General features: G+C 33.2%; 1 protein-coding gene across 5 annotated transcripts in view; it reads left to right on the top strand.

The window, feature by feature from the left end:
* Positions 1-19,364, top strand: part of LOC113517693 (discoidin domain-containing receptor 2-like) — a 74,651-nt gene that overhangs the window by 28,552 nt on the left and 26,735 nt on the right. For all 5 annotated transcript variants that reach the window (XM_026902448.3, XM_031911440.2, XM_031911439.2 and 2 more), the window contains exons 3-5: positions 12,731-12,836; positions 15,092-15,323; positions 15,916-16,063. In XM_026902448.3, the coding sequence (XP_026758249.1) occupies positions 12,731-12,836; positions 15,092-15,323; positions 15,916-16,063 (486 nt within the window). The remainder of the gene's footprint in view (positions 1-12,730; positions 12,837-15,091; positions 15,324-15,915; positions 16,064-19,364) is intronic.

Raw genomic sequence — 19,364 nt, 5'->3', positions numbered from 1 at the left:
GGAATGTTTATAAATATAAATATGTGTAATGCGATTTGAAAGAATTCGCTTAAGATTTACTAACCATACTATCTTACTAACATTCTAAATGTTTGTAAAGATATTTGAAAGAAATTTGGTAGATAGAAGTTTAGATTAACGTATGTGATATATAATATATCGCATCATAAATTTGCGCGCATTTTGTTTTATCTAATCTTTGTTGTAGAATTTATAGTAAATTTTCATTGCAAAAGAACAAAATGTTCATATTGATATAAATAATAAATATCGAATAAAAGTTGAAAAAGTATGATGATAGTCCTCTGAAGTTGTGCTATTTGATTCCTACTTTCAAACTTTTATAATTTAATTTTTACTAAATTATGCCAGACGTCAGGGAGCTAAAGTATAATCATTCATTTGCGGCTTTGGGCTTTACTAGATATTGCAATTTATTCGATCAGTATACATAGGAAAAGGGTACTTATAGGGCACTCAGAATCGAGGAAGGAGTTACGCCTGGTATCATTGCGCGTGCGTGGCGACTAAACTAGGAAAATTCGTTATCTGAACATCAAGCACTCAACGGGTGGTTCCGAACTTCCGATCAGTTAGATGAAGAATTAAATAGAGTTACAAAGAAAGCCTTTATTAATCTATTGAAAATGAAAAAGCTGAAATGATAAACCATGATTTTTTTTGTACCTTTAAAATTGAAAGATCAATTATTTTATACAGTTCAATGACTTTACACTAACTTGTCGAATACAACAAGCATAACTTATTTAGACATTTCCAGTTTGTAGTTCACCTCGAAGATGCGGTTTTCAGTCACTCGTCACTAGTACGAGTAATATGGGGGTCCACTTTATGTTATACATAAAGTATCAGACCAATCGAAAAGTTGTGAATGGCAACTCCTGTCGATGTCTGTGCATGGACGGCTTTAATATTTAATTAGAAACTTCTCAGAGTTGCGGAGCCCGGGGTCGCGGGGCTACGTTCAAGTTATACGAAGAATTATAAATTCTCCGAGCAGTCTCACTCACTGTAATATTTCAATTGAGGCTCTAGCTGAAACTTGTGTGTTAACTCGCTATTGTATACTTTTTTGTTCGTCGTTATTTTCGACTGGTCATTAGCAGTTGGCAATAGTGCTCTCTAGTCGCCATTAATAAAAAAAAAAACATTTTTCAATGTAATTGACTTGTAACCTAGTGGGTTACTATCATGATACAAAGACGTTCAGTGATAGTGCATGATGATCTGACTGCCACTAACTTTGTGTCGTTTTAAATTTCCAAGAAACTTTGGTGATGACAAACGTCGTTTATAAACCTAATTAACCAGTTTAACGGCTGTATGTTCGTCCACAACACAAGGCAATAGTCAACAATGTCTCTGCTTTCCCTTCTAACATTACCGTCGTATACTGGATACTCTCTATTAGTATTTCTAAAATCAGTTTTATATCAAAAAGATCAATAAATATCAATCCTTACATGTCACAATATGTAGCTACCTGATAGTGTTCATATTAATAATTCACATACCTACTAAACTATGAATTTCATTCGTAAATTATACCAATCAAATAATGCCTTCGGCACTGAAACGATTATTAAGTATAATTAAATGAATCGTTTCATGGAGGGGCAAACAAATTTAATTGTTATTATTTAGTTAGCTAAATAGGCTTGTCGATTGTTATTAAAATCAATATAACTTAAATCCCATTATGTAAGTAAGTAACCTCTCCAGTTCAGAAACCAGGTGCATACATCGTGCTTTTGTCTGCGGCTTAGAGCTTATATCGTCCCAACATTAATAATTTTAGATACCTAGTCTCGTGGAAATTCTATGCGCATTTTCCAAACGTGGATTCTTCAATTTTCAAAGGAAATTACCCTCGAGCAATGTTCAACGTGAACGTTTCGAATACTATTTGAAATACCAGACAGTGTGAGCTTATTAGTTATATTCAGAAAGCTCATTGTAAATTGATACAGTGTTAACAGAGACAAAACGTTTTCATAAGCTGTACACGTAGAGAGCAGTGTCAGCGACAATGGCGAATCACGTCATGCCCCGTGGTTTTAAAGAATGGAAACGGAAGCCGCGGTGCATCTTGGCCCCTCTGGACGATCGCCGTACGGCAGTTTCATACAAAACGTGTACGTATTAAGGCATTACTTGGCTAGCTATGTACATTTGCAATGGTAATTGATTGTCCCGTATAACTAATAAATGTATCCAACTATTGTCAAGTTAGTACATGATTATGGATAGTTTTTCCATAGTTTCGTTTACACCGAATGATAACTGACATACTTTGACCCTTCAAATTATTGATACATCTCACCTTTTCAATTGACAGCGCCCATAAATCGAAGGGTTAACGAGTTCACGTCATATCTAGAGTCGGTACTATTCGTAATATCGACAGTGTATCGAGAAATTTTAATGCACTCGATCAATATTTACGCATGATCAACTTTGAAATAAGGATCGTCAAGGAACAATAGACCAAGTGCTGGTAATTTATATATGCCTCTATCTGTAATATAGATAGTAAAATTGACACTTTCTATTTATCATTTATTACCCTACAATCGGAAAAGGTTAAAGGTTTCTAAATATTTTTATTATTGCTTAGTTTAAGAGCTTATTGCCAAGATATAGACGTCACATTTCAAGTTAATTAATTGGTCTTATGCAAATGCTTTTATTTGTACTTTACGCTTTACAATAATATACAAGGTGCTCGTTGATCTTTGTGCCTTTATTGTACATCAAAGGGGCAGAATACAATTTAATGAGCGGTGACAGTAGGTAGATTTCTATCGTTGTAAACATGTGACAAATATTAATCATTAAAATCAGGAGATACTGAAATTCAAAGGGCCCGTATGCTACGCCGAAGGCGGTTTATTATTCGTCTGCTATCGATTTCGACGAATAAAAGTTAAAAAAGTTGCTTCCAACACGCTTCTCTGTCTAAATTGCCTAAAGCATGATCGAAGGCGTTTTTCATTATTTAGTCAGTCGGTGGCCCGTTTTTATCGATCTACCGTCTATCGACGACTGTAATTATTGTGTTCTATACTCTTTATATTATTATAGGCTTATATATACAGTTTGGAAAGTCATTAACGTATACGTATTATATCGGGTAGACCGTTATCGCTGTCAGAAATATAGCCGGTACACATTCGTCGTCGGAACTACCTGAACCTGTGAAAAAAGCAAAATGTAACGACCCCCCTCGTACAATGAAAGTAATTAAAATAATAGTCCCGACGACATCACGCAAAGTGGTTTTTGTCGTAAAAGAAAAGCCTGTGACATTGTAAGTTAGCGTGTGTAGTGTATGATGGTGTGCACGTATCCAAGTACAAGAGAATGATCGTGTACCGACCGAGCGCTTCTGAAATTTATACAACGCCAAGTCAATATTGTAGGCAGTTTAAGCTGGCATTCAATCGTTTTATGTAAAAAAGAATATTGCCTTTCGTGGATGGATATGAATGAGTAGCGAGTCGCCAGTGCGCTGTTTATTATTCATTAGACGACTACATGTCACGCAAGAGCATAAGCACGCACAAGCTCAGCGCTTCTGAAACTTTCCCCATTCTAATTCCGGTCCGCCACACTGATCTAAATGTATACGTAGGTACATATTCTGTTATTAAAAATCAACCGGTCGCTGAATGTTTCTGAAGGGGTTCACCAAAAAAACCACTGTTCAATTTTCCAGACGTCAAAATCACGCGCACTTTGCGAACCGTTGCTTTAAGTAAATGGTTTTGCTTAAACCGGGATCATTTATTCTTGTTTATTAATATTCAAAACTGGCTTTATGACGTTTGCAATTTGTTCTCAAGCGCTGAGCAACAAGAGGCCGTGCTGCTTAAATAACTAGACACGCAACAAGCGAATTCTATTTGCATTTGACCTATAAGTGTTTGTCTTTTGTTTGGCAGAGGGGACGACCACAATGGATTTTTATTCGCCGCTGCCCATTTTACAAAGCTTTTACTGTGGTAAAATTTCGAATTTGACAAAACCGTAGCAGACCGCAGACGTAAATAAAAGTTTTGTTTTAAAAGTTTAATGAATTGGTCCCTAGAAATAATTTTGTTTCCGCGTAGCGACAGTTGTTTAGAGTGGTGTGGTGAGAAAAAGTATATAACTCTGCTTGTGTCGTTGTACCTTTGTATTTTGTTTATTTATTACACAAGGGCTTGCACAATTGACAATGCGCCCCTGTTCCGCGAGTCTGTTTGACACAAACTTTATAAATTGCCAGTACTTTCAGTAACATCTGCGACCTTACTGCTAATTAATAATTTAATTACATGTTTAACTCTGTAAACTGATACATTTCGTATTCGGTAAATGTTGCCCTTATTCAACTCTTGGCCCAATGTAATGTCATTTATGTGCCGAGTGTGGCGTGAATTTGTGTACCTTTGTTGGTCCTGATAAGGCAACAAATATTTGTATTGTAAGGACTCTGCCCACTAATGTTATCGTATTTTATAACACATACCTATCATAAAGTTCCCGCCCTCGTCGAGTTTCACTATGCAACAACGATATTATTATTATTCGTTGGCTATACGAGTTGTGATTAAAATCTATGTGTCTTCGGTGCCATAAATGTCCACGAATGCGTTGCCCAATGAATTTAAATTATGAAAGCTATTGATTAGTCAATAGCTATCGTTGCTGACGGAGGATGCCTTGTGCGAATTCAATTTAAGGCTTCTTATTACGGAATTTGTTGGAACTTTCCTCATTACGTTTTAATTTTACTTGAGAAATTATTTTATGAAACTTCACTTTGTGCTTGTTAATATTACACGAAAATCCTAACGGCAATTCAATATCGAACTGTCAAATAATGTATTGATATATTAACGTTCAAATTGATAGTGCCAGAAGGCGTGAAACCAATGATTTTAATGGCATTATATTAAAACTAGATCAAACTGTTTGTACTTTAGTGTTAGGTGACAAAAAGCTCTAAAGAATTTCTTAATGCATGTGGAGTATCGGCGGTAACGGCTCCAACTTGTACCGTAACATCACTCGATATTGAACTTTATGCCATTAACATTAAGTATGCACGTGTTTATTTGTCTATTTTATTATAGACGACCATGTTTGTTCAACGATATCTGACTGTGTTAATTGTGTGATATTTCACACCGTATGTTCCCATTTTAATTCTATGAGCTATGTGATTGTGAAATGGGTTAAAATTAAATTTTCGTAAAGTAAGAGGCGTGCGATGCATCGCACTTGAATAGAATGATTGATGGTCATTATGCTGTTAGCCCGTTACAGTGTGCCACAAAATGTGAACGCACAGCGGGTACAACGGCGCCAACCTGTGTATAGCTATTTTTATTTACTGACTATTGTTAAAGTTGACAGCGCAATCACTGATCTAAGAGACGTGATACCTTAGGTACCATGAATGGGCGAAAGCATACATGGGGCTAAGATATAATATAGGAGGGGTACATTCTGTAATCATCATAAAATAATAAATTACGCACATAATCTATTAGTGACAGTTTGGTAATTATTCTATAGTTTGATTTTGCGTGGACATTTTTTACAAAAATCTTTGTAACAGTATCATGTATTTATGATTCTTATTGCATAAATAACGTTGCAAGTGTTCACGGGCGACGGTAGCCGCTTCCATCAAGTGAACCGCCCCTTTGCCTCCCTAACAATAAAAAGTTTTTAGGTTGTACTTTGTTTTAAGAGCACTTTTTAAATTCTTGAGAAATATGTAAAATTATCATTAATTTTCACAGTTATATACAATCTATTGATTTTGCCAGTTTTGCAGCATAGACCGTTAAGGAAAAGTTTTCAATAGTATATAAGCACTAAGGTGCTTTTATACACACTCTAATGTGTCGGTGCAGTTTCATTTTAAAAAAGGGTGTTTTAAGTTTGAAATCTCTCTATTTGTGCTATTGTAACTCTTAATTAAAGGTCAATTTCGAATACTAGACTTTCTGAATAGCTGTTACCCCAGAAAAAAGTTTAAACAACAGGAATATAGTCTTTAATCGTAATGTCCGAGACATAACATAATAATGTAAAATGTCAAATTTCTGTTTCTTTATACTAAAACCTCTGTAGTTGAATATTACAAAATACTATATTATTTTATATATAATTTTTGGAATTGAAATCACTAATATCTTTTAGAGCGAGTAATCTAACAGTACTACAGATTTTTTTAACAAAATAATACGGATCTAAAATTACTAATAATTTTTAGTCCCCTACCGCCATCTACCGGGTCCATTTTTTCTTGTCTATATAAAATCGGTTGATTAGTTTCGGAGATTAGCGTGATGGGACATTGTGTTATTATATTTTTATACATTAAGATGAATATGTTGTACATATTTATATTACACCTAATTCCTACATACAATGTGTATATATACATATACAGAAAATATGTTTTTTGTAGTCGTGTTTCCTAATTTCATACCAGGTTTACGGTATGCAGTGAAAATCCTTTGATGCTCGAGTAATGAGCTCACCTCACCCCCACCTCCCTTACTCCTACAAAACAATATCATATTGCTACAGGAACTTAAAAATGAGGTAATATGTGTTGATATGTAGATACATAATCTTTATTGTTAACTCCAAAAGATATATAGTAATAGACTTAGCGAAAACAAAAATTACATGAAAAAGGGCCACAAATAAATAATACGCTATTAACTAGGTGTTTTTATACAATACTACCCCGAATTCACATATCTTTTTATTATAATAGAGTCCATGTTACCAATGTAGCTTTCTGTAGATGAAATATTTTTTACGTAGTTTTTCGTTTATCATTATTATCAGAAAATTACAAATATTTCTCTTAAGTTTTGTTTAGACAACGAATCTGTCTCTCAAGCATATGTCGATCTGATTTTTTGCGAACATCATAGTGAAAGATAATTTATTACAAAAGAGTTATCACTCGCGAATTACCGCGCCTCGTAACACGTAGACGTTGAATCAGTAATATCCAGGTAATTTCACTGTCATATCTTACCCTTTAAACCGGAACACAGCATGCGTGCAAGCTGTTTCGGCTAAATTAAGGTGAGACATGGGTGTTGTCTACGTCTTCGAATAATTGCAATTTTAAGTTGTTTTTGCCTGTAAATAATTTAAAATCTGTTTTGGCAATTAATTTAAATAGATTTAACCAGGTTTCTTCAGAAATTGTGCATTTTTATTTTAAAAATTTTTCTGTTTTACCACTATGGAAGACCCAAAGATATTTTTCAAGTATTACGTTACCGCGTGATTAAAAAATAAGAAAAAAATAATAATACCTCACCGCCCCTCTTTCATTGCCAGGATTTCATAAAAAGCGACTAAGGCTTCTTTCCTTGTACAATACACTAGTACGAGAGAGGGAAAACTCAATATAAAATCTTATACCAGGCCGCATGAAAAGCATGGCAATAATAGATACATATTATCCATTATGGTAGCATAAGTATCATAAAAACTTCTTATTTGTAATGTGCGAGTGTATTGTAACGTGAAAATGTAACAATATTTATTTATTCTTTATTGGCCACATTACAAAAATGTTGGCTACAAAAGGTGCGAGAGATACTATAATACTATATAGTATTCTCTCCTAGTCAACCTTTTAATATTATTTGACATAAAAATTTATATATGTCGCGTTAAATTAGCAATTTTAGTTCATTTCAGTACAGTGACTGTAACAATATGAATAATATAGTTTAATTAAGTCTAAAAAATTGCTAACTTATTTATTATAATGTAGTCGTATACAATATGGCACCGACACAAGCATAGACGCCGGAAACAGTAAACGGAAGGTGGACATTGTTTCTGCCCAACTGACAGTATTACGTACGGACTTAATTATAATTTTTACCTATCAATTCAATTAACTATTCATAGAAATCTATAATTGTATATATTAATAGCAAAACCTGTCAAACAATGACGGGTATGTGTGTAAAAATATTTAAAATGCCTATAAATATTCTCAATACTTAAATACCCATGTATGCCAATGCTTATAGCGGTTATTACAAACGTATAGTTTTACCACTATCTACTGGCGTTTTATAAAATGTCGGTGCCATAAAAATCTTCTCCAGTAAAACAAAAATTCTTAATATGCCAATTTACATTCTGATTCCTCATACTGTATTGAGGTCTTATTATTTATTTTAGATATACCAATATCTGTTTTTATATATATAGAATAAATAGCATCATGATATGTAACACAAACAAATCGTAGAATTTGTACGTTTATAAAGGGAATCGGCATAACAAACTCACATTGTTATGTAAGTTTGTTATGCCGATTTCCTTTATAACACTCCAAGCATTTTATAATAACGCCTCGTACTTCAGCAAAATGATGTTCATTGGTAATAAGAAAGTGAAAACGAGCGTATGTAACGGTAAAATAAATTAAATACACTTTTCCGGTCCCCAACTTTTCGTGTACGTTACGAACAAGCCACTGAAACGCATCGTGACTCTTTGTCACGTAAACAAGTGAAATTCTAAAACGCCGTGCCTAACGTACCTTTTGTAGGACGACATACCTGTTTTTAACCGACTTCAAAAAAGTATCTGGTCCTCAATTCGGTTGTATTTTTTTATTTATTACCTCATAATTTATAAACCGATTTGGAATATTCTTTTTTTATTGGTTCTGTAGAAATTTTATCAAAAACGGTTTAGTAGTTTGGGTTTAAAATCAAAATAACTGGTTTCACTATTAAGGTCGGTTTTTTGTCGAATACAATCTTAAAGTATGAACTATAGATTCTATACTGACCGTGCGAGAATAGTAGGCTGGGTGCAGAAGGAACTATATAAACGCGTGCACGTCAATTTGTTAAATAGGCCGTTCATTTTAAAATCTTAGACAATATTAGTGTAGTACACACACACTAAAATACCAGCCATACTTAAATTTGTACAATAGTTAAAGTTACACAAACAAATATTACAACCGTGCGAACCCGGAGCGAGTAGCTAGTCTACACTAATATTATAAGGAGGAAAGATTTGTATTTTGGTGTATATGTATGTTTGTAATGAATAAACTCAAAAACTACTTTACCGATTTCAAAAATTCTTTCGCCATTAGAAAGCTACATTCACAATCACATCAAGGTGTAAAAAAATGCTATAAAATATCTTTCGACGCGTGCGCTGCGGAAACCATTGGTAATAGAACAAAAGTATGTTCTACAATATTGAAGAAAATATTAATAACTACAAAAAAATTTGCTATACTATATGTCCAACTATTATCGTTATCTAATAGTAATCACTTTTTAAAATGTAAAAATGTCCATGCGTGTGAAGCCGGGACGGACCGCTAGTTATTTATAAATTTCTTATAAGTCACCATGCAAAGACTCATAAACACCGCTAATACTATATAAGGGAGCTAAATTAAAGCTTTTAAAAAGTAAAGTAATTGAAAGTAAAGCTTAGTAAAAGCTTTACTTTTAATTACTTTGGTGAATATTTGTATCAATATGAAAATAGCGTGGTATAATTTGACAAAATTCACTCATCAAATTCAATACGTACCTATTATAAAACGAAGTATCTAGGTGATCCTGAGCTTGATATATCGAAATATTCTATTTGAATTAGAAAGGGAATAAATTTATTTCTCCATTATTTCGAAACTGTGGTATTGCTTTGAAGTATAATACCAAATCCTAAGTGGATATACGGCCGAAACCCGTTGGCTTATCGACGCTTAACCGTCAATAACTTCTAACTAACATTGACAAAAAGACTCACTTTCTTCAAAATATAATGAAACAAAGACCATTGAATGCTATTAATATGAATTCTCAATATATTGATTAAAAAAATATTTCTCTATTTACCATAGAAACGGAGACATGTAAGTTAGAAAAAATGTCTACAACTACTTATTTAATGTCAGTTAAGAGAATTTTATTTTTTAACTGTCGTTATGTTGTCGATGAATGACAAAATTTCCCAGTGTGTAAGTATTATTACTTGTATACGATAATTAATGCATTTAGCATTGCGTTGCAACTTTAAGCATTATATGTTCAGAATCAAGAACGACGGACAGTTGTTAAAAGCTTAGACAATCGAGACAATTTAATGCAAATTTTATCCGCAGACACATTATCCCACGTCTTCACAGGACATTGTTTAGTAAAATTTTATTTTACGTATGATGTCTGTACACAGGAAATATACAAGAAAAAAATATATGAGGAATAGAAGCCAAATAAGGGCAATAGAAGCCAAAACAATAATTTTCAGAATTTTTGTCTCTCTATATATTTATTTCGGCTTCAAACAAAAACTGCTGCACCAAATTTGATGCTGTTTTCATTGTTGTATTCTTGAAAGTTTAACTTAAAATCAGGTGTATGTTTTATTTTGATAAACCATATAGAAATGAAGAATATAAATAATGTTCCTACTTGCAAAATTTATGTATAACAAGATTACCGGCAAAAGTCCATGTTCTTCAGCTCATAAAATCTTGCCTATTGTACATGTAGCCAGGCAACATGCTCATACACGTGCTTCACGTATATTTAAATTTCGAATACAAAATGTTCGAAGCAAATTACGTTTATCTATGGTACAATGTGATAGAAATTAGCAAGGCCTTTAGTTGTAGTTGTATACTTATGTATTTGTGTGCGAAACTCTGCGGAACGCAGCGGGGGTTCTATTAAAGTATTAATTAAGGGTATTAATAACGTGCTGCTTTAAACATATTTAGACTTCGATTGTATTGCAATTCATCTATTCTCAACTATTTACTTGTATTATATTCCACAACTTTATTTGTTTACCTATAGTAATTTTTAAGCCCTTTTCAATTTCTTTTGTTTTTTATAAAATATTTTCATTTATAACGATTATAGAAAATTGCCCCATCTTTATCACATAAAAAGTAAATGTATGCGATATATCTGTGACGCACAGATCAATTTTCCATGTAATTAACAAACCTTTAAAATAAAACAAATAAAAAATTGTACAGAAATACGTCGTTAAGTAGGAAAATTTTGTAATATAATCCGTACTGATAATTTCCAAAGTTAGCAGCAGAATAAAACAGAGTTCAATAAACTTATAATTTGAAATTAATTTGTTATACACGTGTCTGTTATTTAGTTAAATTTAATAGGAATTAGATATAACTATCTTTTACCGGCGACTTCCTTCGCGTGACCAGGATATGTTTACTCACCGGGATAAAAATATTGTTCTTTTCCATCCCATATAGTAGGGGTACATCCAATTTTTTTGTATTAGCAACAATTTTTTCTTGAAATAATCACTTAATTTATGACTAAATTAGTGAGATTATCAACACGGGAGGAAGCCTGTCGATTACAAAAAGAATCATCATAATCGGTTCAGAAGAATATATTGCGAGTATAATACAGACAAAAGAATACCGTCGAGTTGCTGACCTCCTTTTTGTAGTCGAAAACGATATTATGCGAACGGCATGCTGTGATGGCATTTTTGTGATCTTCAATACAATAATATCAGACAATGACGCCTGATAATAAAGTACGGTAATTGTTCCTTCTGCAGATGTCAATATTTACGGGTCTTTGTTGGGCAAATGTCCAAATACACCGCACCGCTAGTTTAATACTTGTAGGAAAATATTATTTTGATATGTCAAAATAATATTAGAAGATCCGGTTGGGCATCACTATAGTAGGGCGTTTAGGTAATCCCTGTCTCAAGACAAATATCATAAAATGTTTGGACGTCCGATGCGCACTAAGCCGGCGCGCGGTCCCGTACAGTATGTCCTATTATTCGATTTATTTATAAATTAATTTATACGCAAGTAGTGGTTGTCCCGTCTTTGCATGGGTCCAAATTGTAGAAGTTGTGAAGTTAATATCAAACTGTCTTATGTAGTTTAGAAGAAGTAAGATTAATAACGGTAACACACAACTACGGCAAATAATTTTGTTTTATACTATTTAGCGACGATACTCGTATAAAAAGGAATTTGCCTCAACTTGCTACGCACTGCAGTATTGAAGCAATCGCTAACACGCGTGTATTAGATACAGCGGTCGGTAAAACGTATGACTTCGATCTATCAACAGCGTCCCTAAAACGCTATGCAGTGTTGACGCACCTGTAAAATCATCGATCAACAATGCCGACGGCATCGTATCTGGTTAGAGTCTAATATCCGACAATGTCGAAATAAAGTTGAAGACGATATATCCCGTGAAGTTGACTTCCACACTTGAACATCATCGTGGTTAATTCCTGGTGAATTTATTACGATTAGCCAATGGGAGTGTTCATTAATTCCATTCTACTAGTAAATTACAATAGCGTAAGCCTAATTATCCTTTCATTTTCAACCGACTTCAAAAGAAGGTATTTCTCAACTCGATTGTTGTTTTTTGTTTGTTACCTCATATTACGATCAGTTATAAACCAATTTTTAACTGAAAATATATACAATACTTATAGATCGGTCACATAGAATTTTTATCAAAATCAGTTTTGTAATTTCATTTCTAAATCGAAATAACTGGTTTTACCACAATTGAAGTAGTTTTTTTTTTTTTAAATCACTCTTACATTTTCATCTCTTAAAAAATCCAATAATATATGAAGATTTTTTCTTTGTTTGTAGCCCAATGCATTGCACCGCTTGGCATGGAGAGCGGTTTGATCCCAGACAAGGACCTCAGTGCCAGCTCTTCCTTCAACGACGGAAACGTGGGACCACAGAATGGACGGTAAGAATTGATATGCCTGACTTAGGTTTACACACATCATAGTTAGCAGCAGAGATATTTGTGCTATATAAATGAAATGTAGTGAAAAATTTTGCCATGCAACTTAGAATGGCAAACAAGCTGACGGTCGTTTGCTTACTCCCAAAAAATCTTAGGCCTTATTTTAAAAAATGTAGTTTATTTAGTTTAATATATTTGACAATAACATACTACTGTGGGTCATACTACTGAAATGAAGATATATCCGTACATTGGTATGTACATATTTAAAATTTTGTAAATATTCGTAACTGTAATGGTTCACATGTGGCGTTGTTTTTGTAAGGCATCAGTACGTAATGAATAGTTTCGTAGTAACAAAAGAATGGAACACACCCGTCTTTTACGACTATCGGAAATGAACTAAAAGAGATGATAGGAGGTGTGGAAATTGCGAATGTAAATCTTGACGAGACGAGGGATTTTTGAGAATACCTATACTGCTTTGCACTGAATTCACAGTGTATTTATTTTCGTATCGTGAAGTATGTTTGCTTTATTCCTCATCAAGGATATTTTTGACTATTTTGAAGATGTACCCGTTTCACCAAGTTGTGATAGCGTCCTTTGGTGTTATATGCAACATACGTGATCAAGTTAATGGAATAATAATTATTAACATATTATCTGTCCAGTCATTTGACACTTCAAAACATAAAGGGTGATCTCGATATTATATATCAACATTCTTTTAAAGGAAGAACTACAATTTTACGGAAAGTATTTTTTCAAAAGACACATGAATCAAAAAATAATAAGATATTTTGAGCATGATCTGTACACCTGTACAGTCATGCTCAGAAGTATTTCTTTAAAAAATTTACACTTCCGCTGAGAGAACATTATATTATGGATGGTATAAGAAGGATGCTAAAGATTTCAGTTTCACCCTGTATTTTCATGACTATTTTTCTTTTTTTTTTACACTAACAGTTTTTCTGATGCTAAGAACTACAAGAACGGTCCAAATAAATGTATATCCTATGCACTCCAGTCTCATATGTTATATGTCAAACAATACAATATTGTATCAATTACGACGATCGTGTGACGCGTCATTGATATAGCTGCTTCAGTGGCGTCAATAAGCCTAACAACAGAACATCTTGTTTGATTGGCCAGACCGATTACTGCACATCGTGACACATGATAAGTGAATGCTTTAATAACAGAGCACTATTATTAACTCTGATTGGTATGAATGGAGAAAGTATAAGGTTTGTGAAGTGTTTTAAATGGTCGTACAGTTATAGCTTATTTGTGTATTTATTACGTGCCACATTTTAGATAATAAAGTATAAGAGATTCAGATTGTTCTCCCTCAAAGAACTCGTATGCTTTTAATTTTCCTTCTGATGTTTATGAAACAGACTGGATAAATGTGAGGGGTGTAGTACTACGTTCTTTCTAATATTCGTCAATGCTTTGATTTTAACTAGTTCATCTAATAATATAGTCATGAGCACAATCAGTTCTTTGAAAATAACTAATTACAAAATTAATTATATCAGAGATTGCTAATATATATAAACTGAATCAATAGTTTGTATGAATTTCAGCGAACTGTTGAACATTTAGCAAAATGTTCCATTTCCATTCATACTATATTCATAGACTGCGGCCCCTATAATATTTTATGCATAGGTTGTGACCCACGCAATAAATCCTTTGGTGCACCTAATGTAAGTCGTCTAGTTAATCCCATAGCGTCCCAATATTTGCCTTCCATTCTAAATATTATTTTGATACGTTAAGCCCATATAGTAAGATGAATTCTATTCTTATATGTTTGTGTTTTCGTTGCGTTCCTACTTTCATTTTGGGCCACTCATGCAGATAGTTTTCAATTACATTGGATACAAAAATATTTTTCATACTACTGAGAAAATATCAAATCAGGTACCAGTTTTTTAATGGATAAAAATAATAATGGATAAAGACGCTAATGGGAGATAGATACTTGGAATGGCTTATAAACAGACAGCCCACCTGATGATAAGTGATATCCGTCGCCCACAAACAGACAGTAACATACATGTACTATGACACCCCTCATATGAGTACATTGCCGTTTCATAGTAGTCATATATTATACAAAATTCTATTCATCTTTTACCAGGTCCTTCAAGCTAGGTAGAAAGTATCAAGTGCGTTCTTGTGTATTAAAGGCTTGTGTTCTTACATCATATTACATATTTTACATCATTTGTACACAGATTAAATCAAGAACTAAAAGGGGGTGCTTGGTGTCCCAAGTCTCAAATCACCACCGAGTCGACAGAGTGGCTCGAGATAGACCTCCACTCTGTGCACGTCATCACCGGCACTGGCACCCAGGGGCGCTTCGGTAACGGTCAGGGGCAAGAGTATGCGGAGGCATACGTCCTCGAATACTGGCGGCCGAAGCTTGGCAAGTGGGTGCGGTATAGAGCCGCCGATGGACAAGAAGTAAGTGCATTTTTTTTAAATGAATGCTACTGGTGTGGTATCCCGCCTGCGCTATCGGTTTACACTGGCGGAATACCAGCGAAAAATGATAGGTGAGGATAAAGTCAGGTCAGTTGGCCCATTGTGACATATTCACCTAGAATTTACCACTATTGTAACATTGTGGATATTATACCCCATCCCTTCACTAACCCCCTTTCTCTGGCAAGTGTAAGTTGATCCTGTTATATCCATATGATTTAGATCTTGCGCTATAAGTATAAAAAAAAACTTAGCTTTCAACAATAAAACATGAATGTGTGATGTTAGCTAAAATTCTATACAATTCAATAACACTTAAATATTTGCTACCGCAATTTATGATTAAATCGCTTATTCCATGACGTACGATTTATAAGTATTCCTATTTTCTAGAGTTTAAGTACATGCCTAATCCCCTTTTCCCTTTTTTAATCCTTCTGATAGCTATTTACTAAGCTGAAACGCGAATATAAGGAGCTATAAGAGTTCACTATAAGACTTCTAATCTTCCTCGACATCTAAGCCTGATACTAGATAGTTCAATGAGTCCTAAAAGGTTTTTTTTTTCCAGATTCTCACTGGCAACACTAACACATATTTGGAGAAAAAGAACCACCTGGAGCCTCCAATATGGGCTTCCAAGATACGATTCATTCCATACAGTTCACATCGGCGCACTGTCTGCATGAGGGTCGAATTATACGGCTGCTATTGGAGCGGTAAGATATTTGTTATTTAATTCCACCAAAATAGTTGAAGTTCATATTTAATTCATTCACTGTTTATTATTTTCATGTTATTCAGTATTTTTGTCCATGTAAAACCACTTTCTTTCATGGCAATGATGAAATGGAACATCGGAGTTTTTGGTGTCTAATTGCTTTCTTTGAGTTAATTTACGTTCTAAAAGGAGTCACTGTGCAAAATTTCATATTTTTAGACCAAAAGGTTTCGGCTGTCTGTTGATCGTACAATGATCCCTTTCTTGTACAAAGTTGAGCACAAGGTCAAGCAATAAAAAGTAGAAAAATTAGCAATGGGGACTAAAAATAAACAACGGAGCCCAAATCAGTCTTTTTAAAGTTGATTTGTTAGTTAAAAACAATTCGACGAAATGGAGCAGGAATTCTTATACAGTTTTTATGTAGGGCTAATTCCTCCTCGTCGTAGTCTATTTAGCCATTTTTTTAGTGATGATGTAATAAACAAACATATCATGTCTATAAATATTTTATTTGGGTACCATTACTTAATTATATTCTCACTTGAATTTGTGTATAAAAATTACAAGACTTTCATTTGTTTATTTATTAGGTTAACTAACAACATATTAATACAGCATTACCCATAAATATTGTATTGATTTTTTTTACCCTTACGATTTTATTATATGAGTAGTATAGTTTTTGTGATTATACCTAGAATAATATACAGTTTTTTTCTCTGTTATTTTATGGTGAATTTAGTTTCAATTTGATACTCAAAGTGCCATGACCTAAGAATACAGTTCATTCTTGAGAAATTGTACTGATTTTATTTGTAAAACATATTAAAGTCCATTTACAAAATTACAAACTATTGCCGCGCCCACAACGTTTTAGTTTCATTTTAAGTTCTGCTTCAGTAACCCGTCTAATGTCAATAGGTACCTATTGTATACATAAATTGTCGCATATTCTCATTTCAGTTTGACAAGCATACATTGACAGGACCAATTACTTAGTTAAATTAATCATAACTGTTATACAACAAATGTTTACTGGCTTTTATTTAACTTCGCTTGTTAGTGTTTGGATCGAATATTACAAGTAACTTTTCAAGCGATTCCTCTAATCGGAATTGATTGAAATTTGTTCTGTACACACCCTTATTTCTTTACTTATATATTTGTTCATTTAATCTTAATATATATAAATTCAGTCTCACGATTTTCTTTTACGTTAATCTCCGAAATCGTTCAATCTATTTTAATGAAATTGTGTAAATATGTATTGTTTGTTCCAACTTGAGAGATGGATAGTCTTTATCCCAATAAATTGCCCACTCGGTAGGTGACGCTTCAACAACGTTTGCCGGATTACCGAGTATTATAATATGAAAGTGGACTTGTTTGTTTGTGTGTTATCTCTTTAACGGCTCAATATATTGTTATGAAATTTGGCATAAAAAATTTTTAAACAACTACGTTATCGATTGACGTATTTAACAATTTCAGTTACAAGCCAGACGATTTATAACTAAAATCGTCAATAAATGTAGTATCTCGCAGATCATATGGTCGAAATCATTATGTAATAATTTTATATAAATCCGATATAATGTAATATGGTGGCTAATATTAGCAAAGCTTATGGTTAAGTTCTTTCTTCCAATTTCAACTAATTAGATCTCAATCAATCCCTTGTTATCATCTGTCAGGCGGCGCTCGTAAATGGTAACCATAATCTAATTATTTCCCTTGAATTCAAAAAGATCTCGATATGTAACTTTTTAAAAGTTGTTTAATTTTTTATTTTGTTTTCATCTTTAATTGTATTTATTTATACAGGTGGATGTTTAAAAGCATGAACTAAACAATTCAAATTCAGTTTGAAGAAGGTATTAAATAATCTTTATTCAGATGGCATTTTCTCTTCGACTTTCCTGTGATACCAATATACCAATTATCGATTTCTAGTATTGATGAATCTCTCGTTTTATTTCGAAAAAGCTCTAGTATTCTAAAATATATTTACCTTATTTGACTCTTCAACAGTACTGTTGTAATGTTATTTGTATTAATCATTTTGCAAATAAATATGCTTGCGGACAAATCTATTGCCCACCACTAAGTTATCACACGTATAGTCTATATTACTACACCAGTTGGGGTTACAGTCATAAGCTTTTTTTTTTTATCTTGCCTGAGTAAAATTCAACCTCTATTTTTTATTAGTTTCAAATTTTCGAATTGATACTTTAAACATCGGTAGTAAATTACTAATCAAAATGGTTACTGCCCAATTTAATATGTATGAACTTTTCACAATACTTTGCTTCAAGTTTCCTGTTTACCTGAGAATTATAAAGTGAGCCTTTAATAATTTAAAGTTGGAAATGGGGATTTAATCCCTGTTTCGCAGATGATTTTAGGCCACTGTTTGCAGCTTTCAATACACCTATGTTACAATCTCGTCATGTCTAAAACGGCCCAGAAAGGATTATTTTAGGTCAGACGAGATTAAGCGTAGGTATATTGAAAGCCGCTTATATAATAGACCAGACACGAATTTGAGCGTTATAAATGCATGGGGTTTATGCACAGATTACTTAATGGTTACTACGTTAGGAATATCCTTTGTACCACTCGTATTTCTGCCGTGCTAGCGTCCTTTTATGCTGGTAATTTTAGTAATGACAACTCTTGTGCTGTACCTTGGACATAGTAGTCAGTAACGTATTCTGAGATATTAACTTTTAGACGTTCGCGTTGCATGGTTTATGGTTGATAAGAGACGGTAATGAAAGCTATCATTTAGGTAAATAAATTTACCATAGTTTACCTAAATTATTGTGTTAATTCACGTCTTTTATAAACCGTATTTATGGTTTATTTATAATAATAAAGAAATCAAAGTATTTTGAGATTCCATAGTATTGTTTATATTTATAGAGGAGGGTTACCACTTTCCGTTAGGGTAGACGTCAGCTTGTTTGCCATTCCATATATTAAAAAAATCTTTGACGCCCGCATTTGACTACAGGAAAAATACGATATATAAAATTTTCATACCATTTTCACTTGAATACAATATTTCCCGAAATATCTCAGTGATATTGGTTACATTACAAAATACGACAAGCGATATTAATTTATGGATATAATATATATCTCAGTGTGAAAAAGCTGGCTGGCGAAGCTACGATATTAATATAAAAATAAGAAATATATTGAAAATATACAGGCGTAAATTCATGTGTGGATGGAGTCGTTAGAGTAAGTTACAGATAGTGGTGAATATTATTAAGAATTTCAGACAT

The sequence above is a fragment of the Galleria mellonella genome, unplaced genomic scaffold (genome assembly GCF_026898425.1).
Source record: "Galleria mellonella isolate WM207_F2 unplaced genomic scaffold, CSIRO_AGI_GalMel_v1 utg28, whole genome shotgun sequence".
Taxonomy (NCBI): Eukaryota; Metazoa; Arthropoda; class Insecta; order Lepidoptera; family Pyralidae; genus Galleria; species Galleria mellonella.
The sequence above is the reverse complement of the archived record's forward strand: the minus strand, read 5'-3'. Positions and strand labels throughout refer to the sequence as shown.